At 37.0% G+C, this 15,441-nt stretch overlaps 1 protein-coding gene across 1 annotated transcript in view; it reads right to left on the bottom strand.

The window, feature by feature from the left end:
* Nucleotides 1-13,517, bottom strand: part of ptgfrnb (prostaglandin F2 receptor inhibitor b) — a 45,851-nt gene extending 32,334 nt beyond the window's left edge. The window contains exons 1-2 of the mRNA XM_087792124.1: nucleotides 13,211-13,517; nucleotides 1,481-1,593 (exon numbers count right to left, since the gene is read on the bottom strand). Of these exons, the coding sequence (XP_087648250.1) occupies nucleotides 1,481-1,593; nucleotides 13,211-13,256 (159 nt within the window). The 5' untranslated portion in view covers nucleotides 13,257-13,517. The remainder of the gene's footprint in view (nucleotides 1-1,480; nucleotides 1,594-13,210) is intronic.
* Nucleotides 13,518-15,441: the final 1,924 nt, after the last annotated feature.

Raw genomic sequence — 15,441 nt, 5'->3', positions numbered from 1 at the left:
TTTTGGGTCCCGAGCCAGCAGTTGAGAATCAAATGGAGTAGATGACAATTTTCAGTGCCGCAAATTAAACATATTACACATGTATGGGTTAAATAGGTATGATACAAAAACTGCATTTGCTTTTAGAGGCAAAATATCTAATCTTTACATTATCTGAATGTCCTCATCTTATTAAAGTTATCTGCTCTCAATAAAGATGGATTCATTTTTCACCATCCATTCTGACAAGTGAGCATTAACTACATGAATTGTTTTACCACTTTCTCTCTAAATAAAAATCTGTGTACAACAAAGCTGTTATGAAAAGCATTTTGTGACTCGGAGAGGATGTATTATCCATCTTAACCAGGTCTTTTTTAAAAACATAGTTATAAACAATCATGAGTCAGCTCTATAGGACACGCAGCAGTAAAAAAAAAATGGTACAAATTATATTGTTAATGCTTAGAATAATATTGAAAGTTCAAAATTCACTCATTTTCTACGCATCCTCATGTAGACTCAGGGTTGGGATTATTTTCAGTGTAATCTGTTCCTTTTTAGAGTGAAAATACATTTTGGTCTATAACTCTAGAAAGAAACAGATTACTCTAACTAATCCCAACCCTTCGTCGACATGAGGGTGAGTAGAAAACCTTTCCCTTTTGTTTATAGTGTATATAGTAATAGCACGAAGCTAAACAAAGTAAGTAATCCTAATATGGCATCACAGTCAAATCTGTTTTGTGGCTCCGAGTGTTTGCTTAACTGTAAGAAACGGGTCCATATGGCTCTTTGAGGTCAAAAAAGTGCCGACCCCTGCTCTAGATGGTATGCTAAAACACCTCTAAAACAAAACAATACGTTACTTTTTTAAAAGTTATGAAGTTACTTTAAAAACAAACATATGACTGCCAAGGGGTTTTCTCCAACTCCAGAATATGGGAATATTACATTTATCACAGAAATGTTCTAATGTTATTTTGGGATTAACTCCAGATTTATAGAGAGGAGGGCTGAAACTTAGATACTAATCAGTTCATCTGTTGATTTGCTTTCTTTCAGAATGATCAATGAGTCAAATGAAAAATAAATAAATAAATAACAAGCCTTTATTTATGAAAATGGTTTGTTCCTAAACCTATGAACTCCCATCCGATCCCAAAGTTGAGGGAGCATTTATGTTGCCCATATAAGGTTAGGGAAGACCCTCAATTGCAGCATGTGAGCCAAGAAGAAAATAGAACTAAAAGGGGTATTGTAGAGATTTTTAGTTCAAATATTGATGGTGGTGTGCAGCATTGTTGTATGAAGATTGATTTTGCAATGTTATCGCAATAGTAATGTAAGAAAAGGGACCAAATAGAAAAAAAACAGGACCCTTATGGGGATTGCCACGCATCACAAACAATATTCTTGACTATCTAGTTAACACATAAAGTAATACATTCCTGATGTTACCAACTGATACAGATATGTTGAGAAAATAAAAAAAACCAACCTGTTCTCTGGGTCCGGCATATTCATTGACATCACATCTTATGGATACAGGTTGACCCTCTACTCGTATTAATGGACCAGGAGACACTGTCACCACTCGAGCCAAGGAGACATCTACACCAACAAGAAAAGTGTATATCAATGACATCAAGTTCAACATTTGGGCATTGTTATTACATTTATTTGATAGAGAGCATTTCATTTACACAAACCAAAAGGCTCTTTTCAAATATCAAATCAGAGACTTCAATCATAATTCATGTCAAATTATTTTAATTTGTAAGCATCTGCAAAATACACATCACTTACAATAGTGAGGTTTTTCTTAAGGCATTTTGACTTTTTTAATAATAGCATGAGGATTCCACTCAGTAGACGGCATAGGTGATTCAACTGTATTCAAATTGTGTACTTAATACAATGTATTCTTCTTCCTTAAAGCAGAAATAGATAGTGATTATCAGTAAGGTATAAACAGACTATACAAAAATATCAGGTATCTGAAATGGTAACTGTCAAATCTAATTAACAATACATCACAAGCTTACTAATATTATATTATTAAAATGTGATGATTTCTTTATTGACCACACTAAACCCATTATACTGGGAAAAAAAATGTCAATCAATTTCAAGTTAAATTTGGCATTCAGTAAAATTCATTAACATTTCAAAGACTGCATTATATAATGAATAGTTTGGTGATGTATGAAAACCAAGGCACACATTTTTACTTTTACTTGCCACCATGTATGAAGTTTAACCTAGACCAGTGGTACAGTCAGGTGAAGGGAAAATGGGTGCAAACGTCCTAACTGCTAATATGAAATGCGTACCCCTACTATAAATGAATGTACACGTAACCATATATTAGAACCCGTAAACCATGAGGCACATGTGTTGAATTGAAGACTTTTAGTGGTGAAATAAAAAATAAAATAAAAATAATAATAATAATAATAATAATTCTGAGTAAGTACAAGTTACCAAACATAACCTCCTGAATCTGCAGTTGTAAGTCACATATTTGTATCAGATATGATCACTGAACACTTTAAAACCACCTGGATACAAATTATCAGGTAAAAATGCCAGAATCTGCTCTACTCAGTCACACCGAGAAAAAAGGTAAGCTGGTCACTACATAGTTTTGCACATCTTCGCATGCTTTCTCTGACCATTCAGAAAACAAATAGCACTGCAATATTAACTGCTCGTGATTTCCCAAGAAGTCAAACAACAAAAGTGGACGACAGACCTTTTTTCTCTACTATGCCATTAGCAGGCGATAGATTCATTCATTTGTTTAGCCCAGTCAGAGTTAGCTGTGGGTTAATGACAAATTGGTTTCAGGGTGTGTTAGTTAACTGGAGGTGACGGTTGCTGCCACTCCTTTAACCTGTTGGCATACAACGCATGCCTAGGCATTCTTTTCTTTTCAAAGCACTTTCCTTTCATTTGCCAACCTTGCATACTGAATGTCTAGCTGGGAGATTATAGAACAAGAATAGATAGATATGTACATCAGTAAAGAATAGATCCAGAATAGTAGATGTTTAGATTAGATGCTATATTCTTGCAAGATTCTTACATAAAGCAACCTGATTTTGTGTTATTTGGGAAGACTGTTAAATACTGATTCTATGCATTAAATGAAACTATATTTTCTGCTGATATTCATATTTAGGATTCAAACAACTGTGCGGAAAGTTTTGCTGAGTCAGAGATAAACACATTCCATCTGACAAAAGCTTGTTCCAACAGAGACGAGCATGACGCTTTGCATACTGGGAGATGAGTCAGGAGGCATTCCAGCTCCATGAAAGTAAACAAACGGAGAGTCATGTCTGCTAGTTGGCATCGAACTCAAAGCAAATTTTTCCATACGGTTAATTGCTGTCACCATCACAGGGTGCATATTGTGTGCGTGTTTGTAGTTATGATTACATGCGTATTTGTGTACTTGGTGATCACCTGCTGTTAACAACAATTCAAATGCCCAAATAGTCAAATGATTAGAGTGAAAAGGGAAACTTACTCATATACTAGCTGAGGTAGATTAGATTTTTCTAATATACAAAACCGCCAAAAAAAAGAGGAAAGTAAATGCAAATGCTATGTATATTAGTTTGTCCCTTTAAAATGCTTGCATGGAATAAAAAGGGGGCTTGAGTCATAGGTTAAAGTAAGGCCAAACCTGTATTCAAATGATTTAACTTGCCAAATATGAACAACAGAGCTCTTCCTTGGAATAACTAAGAAAATTAGCCTATTTGCAAATTTTGTGAGAGTAAGATAGATAAATCTGGCTTAGTCCAGACACAGTAGTTAATGGGATTGTTAGGACACATGTAGCACTTTTGAAAGGGTTACCAGGATGACTCAAGTGACCTTTATGAACATAGATGAGGCCTGTGCAATTCATTGATTTTAACAATTCATTCAAGTTGTTGGTTGCGGACAATTTTAAAAATGATGTTTTAATAGAAGGGACTCCCCCACTCTCCCGTTTTTTTAACATCAGATGCACACACAATGACAACATTGTGCAATTTCGGAATGCCCTACTATTTTGGTCTGGTGACTCCATACATGTACAAATCACAGACTGCGGATGTCTTTTTAAAAGCGTTTTGTGACTTTCACCCCAACTGTCTGGAACGTGTCCGGGCAAGATGTCACAACACTACCGATTGACTGAAGAGTGCCACAGTTACTAGTGATTTTTTTTGTACATAAACAGCTTATCAGCGGCATCATCATGTGTACAGTAGTCTGGACATTCCACTGGGGTGAAAGTCAAGTGTCGTGAGACCAGCAAGTGACGCTCAACTGGAGATTTGTTCATTCATAAAAAAGCTTTTATAGACCTCCTACATCATAGTCAGGCAGACCGAGATGGTACAGCTGCCGCTTTTGCTATTAAGAGCAACAGGTTTGTTCATAAGAAATTAGTCATTTATCCGGTAGTTGGGAACTGGTTTGGCTGCAAACCAATTGAAACCAGCCAAGTGAGAGAAATGGCACTCCTTACGAGGAGAACATTACCACTGCAAACTAACTGTGTATGAGAAGAAAGGGGCACTATATATTGCAATCCCTGATCGCTTAAGATATTGGTTAAGCCACTTGACCAAAACAATGGAGGTTACTGAGCAGGCGGCATTTCACTGAAGTTTCCATGGATAACAGGGAGTGTGATTTAGGACAGTGGTTCCCAACCTTTACCATGCTAGGGCCCCCATGACACCATTAATCTACCGAAATGGACCCCCTTTGCAAAACTCAGCACTTGCTTAAAAATCTAATCAGAAACATAAACTCAAAGAGTGCATTTCCTTACATGTATTTACTTTTCAATATTTGGCAAGCAATTTAGTCAATCATGGCTATTTTGTTCAGCTCAAAAGCCATACTAGGTGTATGCTACCTCATTTTTTAAATTATTTTTTTTAGATGGCCATCTTCCACCGCAGGAAAATCGGTCTCCTCCTAGTCTCTTTACTGTTAAAAAAAAGTGTATTACCTGCTTACTAGCTGACTGTGAGCTACTTGGAACATAGCCAGGTTGACATAGAATGTGACATTGTCACAGGTTGTCTGATTAAATGTTTAATTTCAGATTATATCATAATACGCGTCCCCAATTTGAACCACTGGTTTTGGACACAAGTTAGGGATGATGAAACAGAACATGGTGACAATTGGAGAAGTTTGCAGCTGTACAGCTACAGAACCAATATAAAAGAGAATCCTTTCGAGGATCTGGTGGCCTCAGTCGGGTTAATGTACAGAATGGACGTGGGAAGTTCCCAAAACTTGCTTTCTACTCATCTCAAATCATGCAAGTAAGTTTCAGTAAGTCAGTCAATAAAAAGTAATTTGGATCCTGAATAATTTATTATAAAAGCAGACATGGACTGACAACAACAACATGGTCCAACGCAGTTCCAGACCTCGCTTCCATAAGTAATGGTTTAAAACACATTCCTTAAAAATGTTGTCATAATTTTTTGCTGGACTGACAGAAGCTGAATTTTATTATTTTGAGGCCCCTTGTTGTTTGACTAACTGTAAGAATAATACTTACCAATTGAACAACCTATTCTCAGACAGTGCTGACAAAACTGGGAAGCGAGCAGACACATTCAGACACTTTTGTAGCATTGTATACATCTATCCACACCAGACCTACCACAGATCTTCATTTCCTTTCAGTGTTTTTGCGAGAGGATTGCTCAGAACAAGAGCAGTTAATCCTTTAAAATGAGCATCCCAAGTTTGTATTTAGCAAATGACCCATTGAAATATTCAGATGCTTGTTGATTTATTTTTTCTTGTTGTCCATACTTCAAATAATATAGATTCATGTCTTGTGTGTAACTGAACTATCTTGATGAGTCTGTCCTACAACTGAATCGCTGGTAATTTGACTCACTTTTGTGTGTTGAAAATACATCCTCGGTTACTTTTAACAGTGAGACCAGGGACTGCATTCCAAAAGATCTCTACAAGACTTATAAGGAGACATTCATTTTGCAAAGAAAATGTTGAATTTGGACTGTACAACCTCGTTTTTGGTAACCAGCTCCGTTTCCTTCATTTGGGAGGACCCAGACAAACCAGAGTTTGCACATGCTACAATGGCCCTTGTTACCGTCATCAATCACCATGACACAAGTAAAGTTCACTACTAGCCTTTTCAGATTTCTGTTGTCAATGAAATCGACACATGGCCAGCTGTTCTAGGTTTGGTGATGCCTTCCTGGTCTGATGTTTGGACCGATCCATGTACTACTCATCAGATATGGCAAAGTATTGACCAAGTATTAAGACACCCTAAAGATTGAAATTATGTTGTAGGATGTTTGTAGAGGTTTTGCCATTAGTTCTTTCCTTACCTCAGCTTTTCTCTATATCATTTTTTAAATATATATAGAGCATTAACATTGTGCTTTTGTTCTTATTGATGTTGGATTTATGCTTATGAACATATACAGTAGGGCTGAACGAATAATCGCATTTGCAATATTATCGCGATATTAAAAAATGTGATTATTATATCGCAGAGGTTGCAATCTTATTTAATTTTCAAACCGTCAAAATGACTTGCGAGCAGCACCGAGCGCAACAAGTGGAGAAAGACGCTTTAACCCGTTGATCAGTGACGTCTAGAGAAGCTAAAGAGCAGCATTAAATGTTTACATAACACTTTTAGTACATTTTTATAGTAGTTTTTAGTATTTGCAATGAATATTTTAAGTTTATTTACCATTTTAAATAGAGTAACTAAAAAAACCTTCTTTATTTTAAGGTATGCTTAATTTGCCTTTAAATTTAAAGTTAATCACTTATTGTATTAGATTTTAAAAAAGAGGATTAGGGTTAATCGCATAAATAATCGCAAACACAATATTTCAGAAAATAATCGCAATAATATTTTTTCCAATAATTGTTCAGCTCTAATATCCAGTGTATTTTATATTAACCCTTATGTTATCTGGGCCAAATTGACCCAGTGGCCGAAAAACAAAATTGGGCCAAATTGACCCAGTGGCCGAAAAACAAATGAGTTTGCCGATATGGGTCAAGCTGAACGACCTCCCTGGCTGCCACAAATACATATGCAGTGGCGGGGCGCTCCTGTACTGTGCATGGTTCGTTTTGACAAGATTCAAAGAAACTGGGTGGGTATGTGGAAAATGAAGGGTGAACCGAGGGTGAGGAGTACACACCATTACAAATGTTTTACATTAAGCCAAAGACTGCAGTGCGTAAAGAGACATTTCTTCAAACACAGTTTTCCAACAACAACAATGATATATACACAAGTAGGGCAAGAGCTTGAATCCATGTGTAAAATTACCGTTATAGATTCAAACTCAAGTATATACGAACAATGAGTATTACTATAAAAAATATATTCACAATCTATAGACACTAGTTCTGATGAGTTTGGATGAGCAAATCTTTTGGAATATAGCCAAGTTCTGCTCTATGACATGTTCTGTCTCTCAGCTTGTTGTCTGCGTGACTCTTTCATCCCCTACAATGTGTGGTTTGAGAGAGGATGGGAGAGTGAAGCAGAGTGGGAGAGTGGCTCGACTTCACTCAAACATTGAGTTACGACTGATATCAGCAATCTTACATTAACAAAAGACAAATCTTGCTAGTTACAGAATAAAACGGGAGAGAAAAATGCATATAATGTCATCTTGTACGCAACACTTTTCCCATTTCAGGTTTTTGTGATCTCGCATGCTTACATAGCCTTAACAATCAAAATGTGATTTAAAATAAAGTCCTAATGCAGACCTAACACTGCTGATGCATGTGTCGCAACAAATGAGATGGCCCTGTGGGAGGTACAAGGGTCATAGCACAGTGGAGTGAGCGCTGAGATAGTCAGCTTCGTCCGACTCAAAATAACACACTTCTTATCTTACATTATATTTCACAATTAACAATATAGAATGCAGATACTTAACTGTCAAAATGATGGTCGACCACGACACTAGGGAACAATTAAACAATGATCGTTACATTTTTCATTAAATATGTGGTTGATCTCAGTTGATCTGATGTTGGCATTTAATTATATAATAGTTTTTAAAGTAAATGTTGGCAAGACTAAGTTTTATATTATGTCCGTTTACAACTGTATTGAAGAAACTAAATAAACCGTGTGCGAAGAAACGCATGACAATTAACCAATAGGCTGCTCCGCTTTTGTGCCGCAAGGATGTTGCAATTGATTGGACTGGACTCAATAAAACTTTATGATTGCATCAACAAAAAAGTGCACATAGCCTGGTACTCCTAAATACCAAGACCAGCCCTTGTGGGGGAACGAAATTGCAGATCCTAGTCTGGACAAAAGCTATAGCGATACACTGATCTCAACGTTAGATACAATACAATATATATTCATCTCACAGTATGATTCAATAAAATGCATTTCATTACACTTGCATAATTTTCTGAACGATTTCAGGAGTACACTGGAACAATGACATAAAATTGTCTCTTTTGACTCGTCCTCAGTCACTGCTGGGATCTTACATAATTCCAATCTTCCTTTAGCTGCCGAAGAATTAATAACCATTGGCTATTTATCGGTCAGAAGTTGCAACACCAAAATGAAGGACGCCAAGAATATTTGCATGATAATTGTTAATAAATGAAAAAAAAAAAAAAAAACTTTATTCATATATAAACGAAATGAAAAGTATCTATGAAAAAAATAAATATATGATTTGAAAACACCCCCAAAGATAATGGTACTTTATAGGCATTTATTGAGACAAGTTACTTCATGTAAAGAAGTTTGATACATGATTGCTGATTCATTTATTTCATTTATATTAAAAAGCTCTCTTCAAGTCTCTTCAGCTCATGCCTCAACAACCCATTCCTTCTCAGTGTCCAAGTGTAACACATTACATTCCAAGTGATGTGAAGCAAATATAAAACTCCTAACTCCGGAGTTCAGTTCTGCTACCTCCAGCCAACACTACTGTTCAGTCAGAACGGAAAGATCCAATTTGAAGTCCGAGAGCCGTTTAAGGACCCGAAACTGTGAGCATTTCTGCTCCACTAACTTGTCGAGTGACAAAAGCACTCATCAGTGAAATCACGAATAATTATATGGTTAAATGCCATCATCACGGCACTAAACTCAGCGTGCAATTTCTTCAAGAACAACACGACATGTGATGATAAAATAAGACAAATAGATGCCTAAATGTTTAAATACCATAATCTTAAGTACATATAGAGATGCAAAAAGCTCAACATTAATTAACATTAAGCCTTGTGCCAAAACAGATATGATATTAATATTAATCTTGCTGGTGCCAAGTACCAATATTTAAACAATTTTAAAAAATGCTATAATGTGTGTCATGTTATAATGTAGATTTTCCTGGATGTGTGACTGCGCAGCTCAGCTGGGTACAGAGAGAGCAAAAGACCGGTGGGTGAAGGGAGTTGTTAATAAATGAAGAGAGTCAGAGTGTTGCCATCACTAGCACTGATGAGCCCTACATACTACTGAGCTTTGGCAGAAATAATTGAGATCTTGCAGTTGAGAATGCGGTGGCGATGCTTTTCCTGATGAACAGATTGAGGAACAGACTGGTTTTCTAGTAGAGGCTTTCCAGTTGACATCCTCTTGCTTTGAGAAGGCGGTGTTGAGGTGTCAACTATGGTGCACACTGCATGGGTTAATGAGACCGTCTATGATTTTAAAGGGCCAAGCACTTTTTAACACCAACTATTAATCATTTCCTGATCAAAGTTTTATTTATTTATTTTTTTACTTTCGCTTGTCTAATCATCTCCATCTATCTGTCACTCACTTCATCTCTGTAACATATTTGGTGATGAAGTGTAATAAAAATGGGTGTTTGTACAGCGTTTGTTTAGTGCTGGGAGCTAACGGTTACTAAGATAACATTATAATATTCCCTCTACGGGTACACATCTGGGCTCGACGTAGACGACATAATATCAAAACAATAGACATTTAACATTCTCCAAGAGACGGTAACGCCCGATGACCTCACTAATGGTGTTATCCAGGGGTCAATAGTAGGAAATAATCAACCTTTTATCTTTTTGTGCCGGGACCAAATGGTTAGTGTAAATGAAAGTGAGGAATAATTTAATATAATCTGTAAATGTTACTTAATTGACCATAAATAAAAGATTGAAAATATTGAACTTAACATTACTTGTATGTGTTAGATTCATCCCGACATGCTAATGTAAATGACCTCAGTGTCATGTGATGACTATTATCCTAATGTGATAGCAGTATGATCAAGTAATCACTTGAATAAATAAAGGAAATAAAGGAAATTTAAAAAATAAATAAATGATTTATCTTATCCCAATCTCGTGGTCACACAGAGATGAAAAATAGTATAAATAACTGGGATTTGCTGCTCTTTCTGCAGGTCGACTCAGCTTTCTAATGTCAAGTTTTTGGCAGACACATGCGTGGTCATGTGACTATCTGGCGCATAGCAGACGGTGAGAAGAGAGGCAGATATGGACACCGAAGACGAGCAAGCTCGGATAGCGATGGGAAAAAAAGCCCCTGGCTCGTTCTGTAATCATTTGCATTTAAACAACATTTAATGGCAACATCTGTGCATCAAAAGCCAAGAATGTGTAAGCCATTTAAGACAATGGACAGGTCATTCACATCTGCGTGGTTTATTTGGAGTTACTTAATAAAAATGTATTTACACAAAAATATGCATAACATATAGCTAAGGATTATGGATATATTTTCTATATTTTTTCATCAGTATTTTACATTTCTTTATCCTGTAAACGGACGTACTCTGTACATGTTGGATTTTAACCGGGGCATAATGAAGTTTAGTCCTGTGATGGTATCAAACTGTTTTGTTCATCCATTGAATTTGGTGATTCATCAAAAACTTTGCAAAATGTGTTTCAATTGTTGTCAATGCCACTCACAACTTTCTCACTTCACCATATACATCCAAGCTTGTTAACATCTGTGGTTCCACATTATAAAACCCCAGAGTAGGCACAACTTACATCAACCCAACATCACAACCACCAGTATCAAATTGTAATTGATGGTAGTATATGGTGGCTCATTTTACAGAACTTGTTTGTCAACACGAAATTGAAACACAGTTATTCTTCAAAAACATTTAAACACGTCTATATTTTTGGATTATTTTCTCACTTTGCCCGCAGTTTCTAGTGTCTAAAATTGGAACTGGCGTAAGAGTTGTACAGAGTTGTAGTTGAATTATGGGTTAACTACTCCTTTAAGGTGAACACCTCAGTCCGGAGGGTAGGCACCCTCTATATGTTTAAAATAGTCTTAAAACTCTTCTCTTTGATAAGGCCTATAGTTAGGACTGGCAGAGGCTCTGTCTGGACCAGCCCTTAGTTATGCTGCTATAGATTTAGATTCCTGGAGGAGCTTTTACACCATGAGCTCTCAGTGTGTCACTTTCCTGAAGCATTTCCAAATACCTGCCCAGTTCTAACCCGCCCTCTTCCTCTCCACCTACCCTAGTGCTCCTCCTCTTTTCACAGTACCTCTGGATCTGTTGCTGGATCCAGGATCTCATCCAACCAGTCATGTCAGTTTCAACTAGGGCTGTACGACTGATTGTTATCGTATGTCTATTGAGATAGGATAGATGGATTGATACATAGGAACATCTCAAAACGAACAGTATGAATCAATATCCAGCTTGTCCTGCATATAAGTTGGAAGCGGTCACATTTATCAGTTTTGCACCAGCCTATCTAGCCAACCACAAACATCCTTTGCTGTTGATCAACAGCTGTAGACAGCCAATGTCAAACACCTTGAAGGGAGGGTGCGAGGGAGACGCACTCACACAGAGCAAAAGTATACAAACATGAGCTTGGACACCTGAAACAGCACCATGTCTTTTGAAGAATGCAAAATATTGCACTGTTGTTTAACTTTACACTAGTTGTAGTAGAGTCAACACTTTTTTTTAAAGAAAAGCTGACTTCCTTGATTTTATGGAACTCCTGGGTTGTTCTCAGTATTATCTGGACCTTTAAAGTATATATTTTATTGAGTATTGTTTTGATTGTTTAAGCGCTTTGTGACCCTGGTCTGGAAAAGCGCTATATAAATACAAATTACTTACTTACTTAAATTATTGACATCTACTAATTTTTCTTTAGTATATGTCAATGTTTATTAGCAACGATAATTATGAACAAAGCAGCACATCCTTAATCCTCTTGATTTTAAATGTTTTAATATTTCTAGGGAAAAATAGATTTTCACTAAAGTCTAGTCATCTAGGAGAAAATATCGAGACATGACATGTTGTCCACACCCTTCAGTCCTAGAGTCAATGGATCCATATTCTCCTCCCAACCAGTCACAGCAGAAAAACATTCACACAGAGCCTGGTTCTCATCAAGGTTTCTGCCTATTAAAAGGAAGTCGTTCTTCGCCATCCTTGCTCATTATGATCAGCTGGAACACGTTCTCTCCTCTTATACAGTGTTATTTAAATTGGAAAGTTCCTTAAGATAGTTTTGAATTGACAATTTAAAATCAAATTGAATTATTCAACAAGCAGACAAAGAAACCCACTGAATGACCAAAGTACAGATTTTTTTTTTCATTATATAGACAAAACAAGTGACATGAAACCATCACATTTTATTTATTATTATATTTTTAGTGAAAGTACCGAATGATATATTTAATAAACAGTCGTCTTTTAAATGGTCACACCCAAAAACTGAAAGTCTGACAACTTGATGTTGGATATTAAGTATTTTAATAACCGACCAGCATCTAGTTCACCCAGTTCAAAACTTAAAAGGCAGTTTAAGACTACATAATACAAAAGATTTAGAAAGTAGAAACTATTTTCTCATCTGGAATTGTTGGTAACTTGGACCGTCTGAACCCAAGTCTCCAGTGAGAGAGGGAAGTCCATGAACCCAAGACGCCGGTTCTACTTGGACTGAAATAACACTCGTGTTGATATTAGTTTGGATGAAACTAATGCTCAAAAGAGGCCATTCTTTTTATGAATCCATTTGTAGCGAAGCGGTTCCAACATGCTAGGCTAAGTTATCCGTCACTAGGTGTTCTTGAAAAGGAGTTTCCCCACACGAACGCGTAGTAAGGGCGGCAGGTCGGTGTTTGTCTTAACGACAAAGAAATGTCGCTTACCGAGCAAGAAGAGTGTGCAGACGGTAACGAGGTGGAGACAATCCATTCTCACTCGCCCTGCTCCAGGCTGCTCCCCCAGTCTTTCTGTAGGTCCAGCTCCTTGTGTGAGAGGTTCTAGGCTGAGGTAGGACGGCTCCTCTCCCCGCAGCAATGTCGCTGACCGCTCGCTTCACTCAAGCCCCGCGTGTCAGACGTCCACCGGGCGCCGCTGCGTGGCAAAACGGATGCACACCGAGTCAACGCTCCGGATCGTTAACCACCTGAATCAATGTGCTCGTCCGAGCTTCAGCACGAGCGAGTGCGTTTGTTGCGTGTGCGGAAGGTGTCTGTGCTGGGAGGAGCGTCGGTGGGGATATGAAACTCCTATGTAGACAGTCATGCGCCTTGAGAATGTGTGACATTTATAACCGCAATATAGCGACTGTAGTATGAACACTATTTCATGTGAGAAACACACCGACCATTAAAAAAAGCAGCACGGTTAGTATTTCGGGATGGATCAGATTGTATAGATAGCGAACTTTGTCAGTTGCCAGGCAACGAGTAATGAGTCTCATAGGTATTTTCCAGTGAATCCGATTTTTTTTTTTTAGTCAGGAAGATATTTTTTTGCCAATCGTTTAGCTTACTTCACAATTCTAGGTTGAATGGATGTTTTCAAAGTGTCTTTTGAAATATATGTCACACAAATGTTTGTTTTAGAGCTTCGTGTGTGTGCACTAGCAATTTGACTTTTTATGCCTTTCAAGTTTTACTGTTTATGGGATCCCGGTATTCTAGCTCATATTTCATCGTTTTTTATGTCACTATTTTCCCAAAGGAACTTTCCCAACGGATCCTGAAAATTACATCTATCTATCTATGTTACTTCCGTTTTCTGTTTGTCAGTTGAAAGGTGGGGTTGAGATAATACTTCTACTGATGCTGCTGCCACAACATCTAGTTTAGTACTTTATATGAAAACACATGGAAGAAAATAGATGACTTTATCAAATAAACTGGCAGCCAATTAGATCAATTGTGAAATGTATCAAATGTGAAATTAAATGCATCTAGATATTTATTTCAATGACAAAACAGCACCATAGATTTTTGACAAAAGAATACTGTTTATAATATCCGAAACACTGGTTTTTAGTATAAATGGGGGGCAATTGTTATTTTTGGCCATAAATTAAGAATATAAAATACAAGAATATATCACCTGTTTACGTGATATTGTGTAGGCTAACATAAAAAACGTCCCTAAAAGCTATTGTATTTATTAATGGAATATTAAAGTATGTTTGTTTTTTAAACGATCAACTAGCTACCACATTTACAGGCGACTGCTGCACAAGAAAGCCTGGCTGGACACTACCATCTCCTGGGGGAATTAAGTCAGTGCACTCACTATGCTAATAAGTAAATCAATTATACTAATAATCTGTGGACTACTTCCATGGAGACGAGCAATGTATTGATGCAGATAAAGTATGAATGATGTACTGTGTCATTAATTGTGAAAAGATTAGCCTACAAAACATTCAAAAATGTAACTTTACTCTGTGGCTTTGGTCATCACATCCAGATTGAGTGGTGTGTGGGGGAAAGCGTTGAAAGTCAGTTAAAGAGAACCATAAACTGGTCAAGTCAGGACAGGACTAAACCATACGACCGACAGAAATCAGGCCTTTGCACCAAGGGCATTGAATTTGACAGCGTTGACAGTCGGATACAGATTTGCTAATCTGTCATACCCAGGTAGTGGGTCCTAAGTAATACTTTAAACTGTACTAGCCCATGTCTAATAGAAATAGATGATGAGTGGATTGCTGAAACACTTTTTCCCAGGTGTCTTCTGATATTCGAATAGTTAGATCAAGTTTCCCCAATTTTCTCAAAATATTTTATTTAGTGGGGGGCTGATTATGGGAGGGGATTTGAATTGAATTTGAATTGCTGGCTAAACCCTGTACTAGATAGATCATCAACCACTTCAGTTTCCTTGTCAAAATTCTGCTAAAACTCTCCTCTCAAATAATTTCACAGATTAAAACAACAAAAGGTATAACATCAGAAATGAGTGGTGTTGTTAAAACGTTTTAAACAAACTTATATTCTACGGAAATCAGCTCAAATTTAAATGACTTTAACACACTTTTTGTTGGTCTTGATATTCCAACTCTGGATCAAAGATATGTGAAAGTCTTAGAGGAACCAATTAGTCTTATAGAAATAGAGACTACAAT

This window comes from Callionymus lyra, chromosome 5, assembly GCF_982586985.1.
Source record: "Callionymus lyra chromosome 5, fCalLyr1.hap1.1, whole genome shotgun sequence".
NCBI lineage: Eukaryota > Metazoa > Chordata > Actinopteri > Syngnathiformes > Callionymidae > Callionymus > Callionymus lyra.
This window is presented reverse-complemented; position numbering and strand designations above follow the sequence as displayed.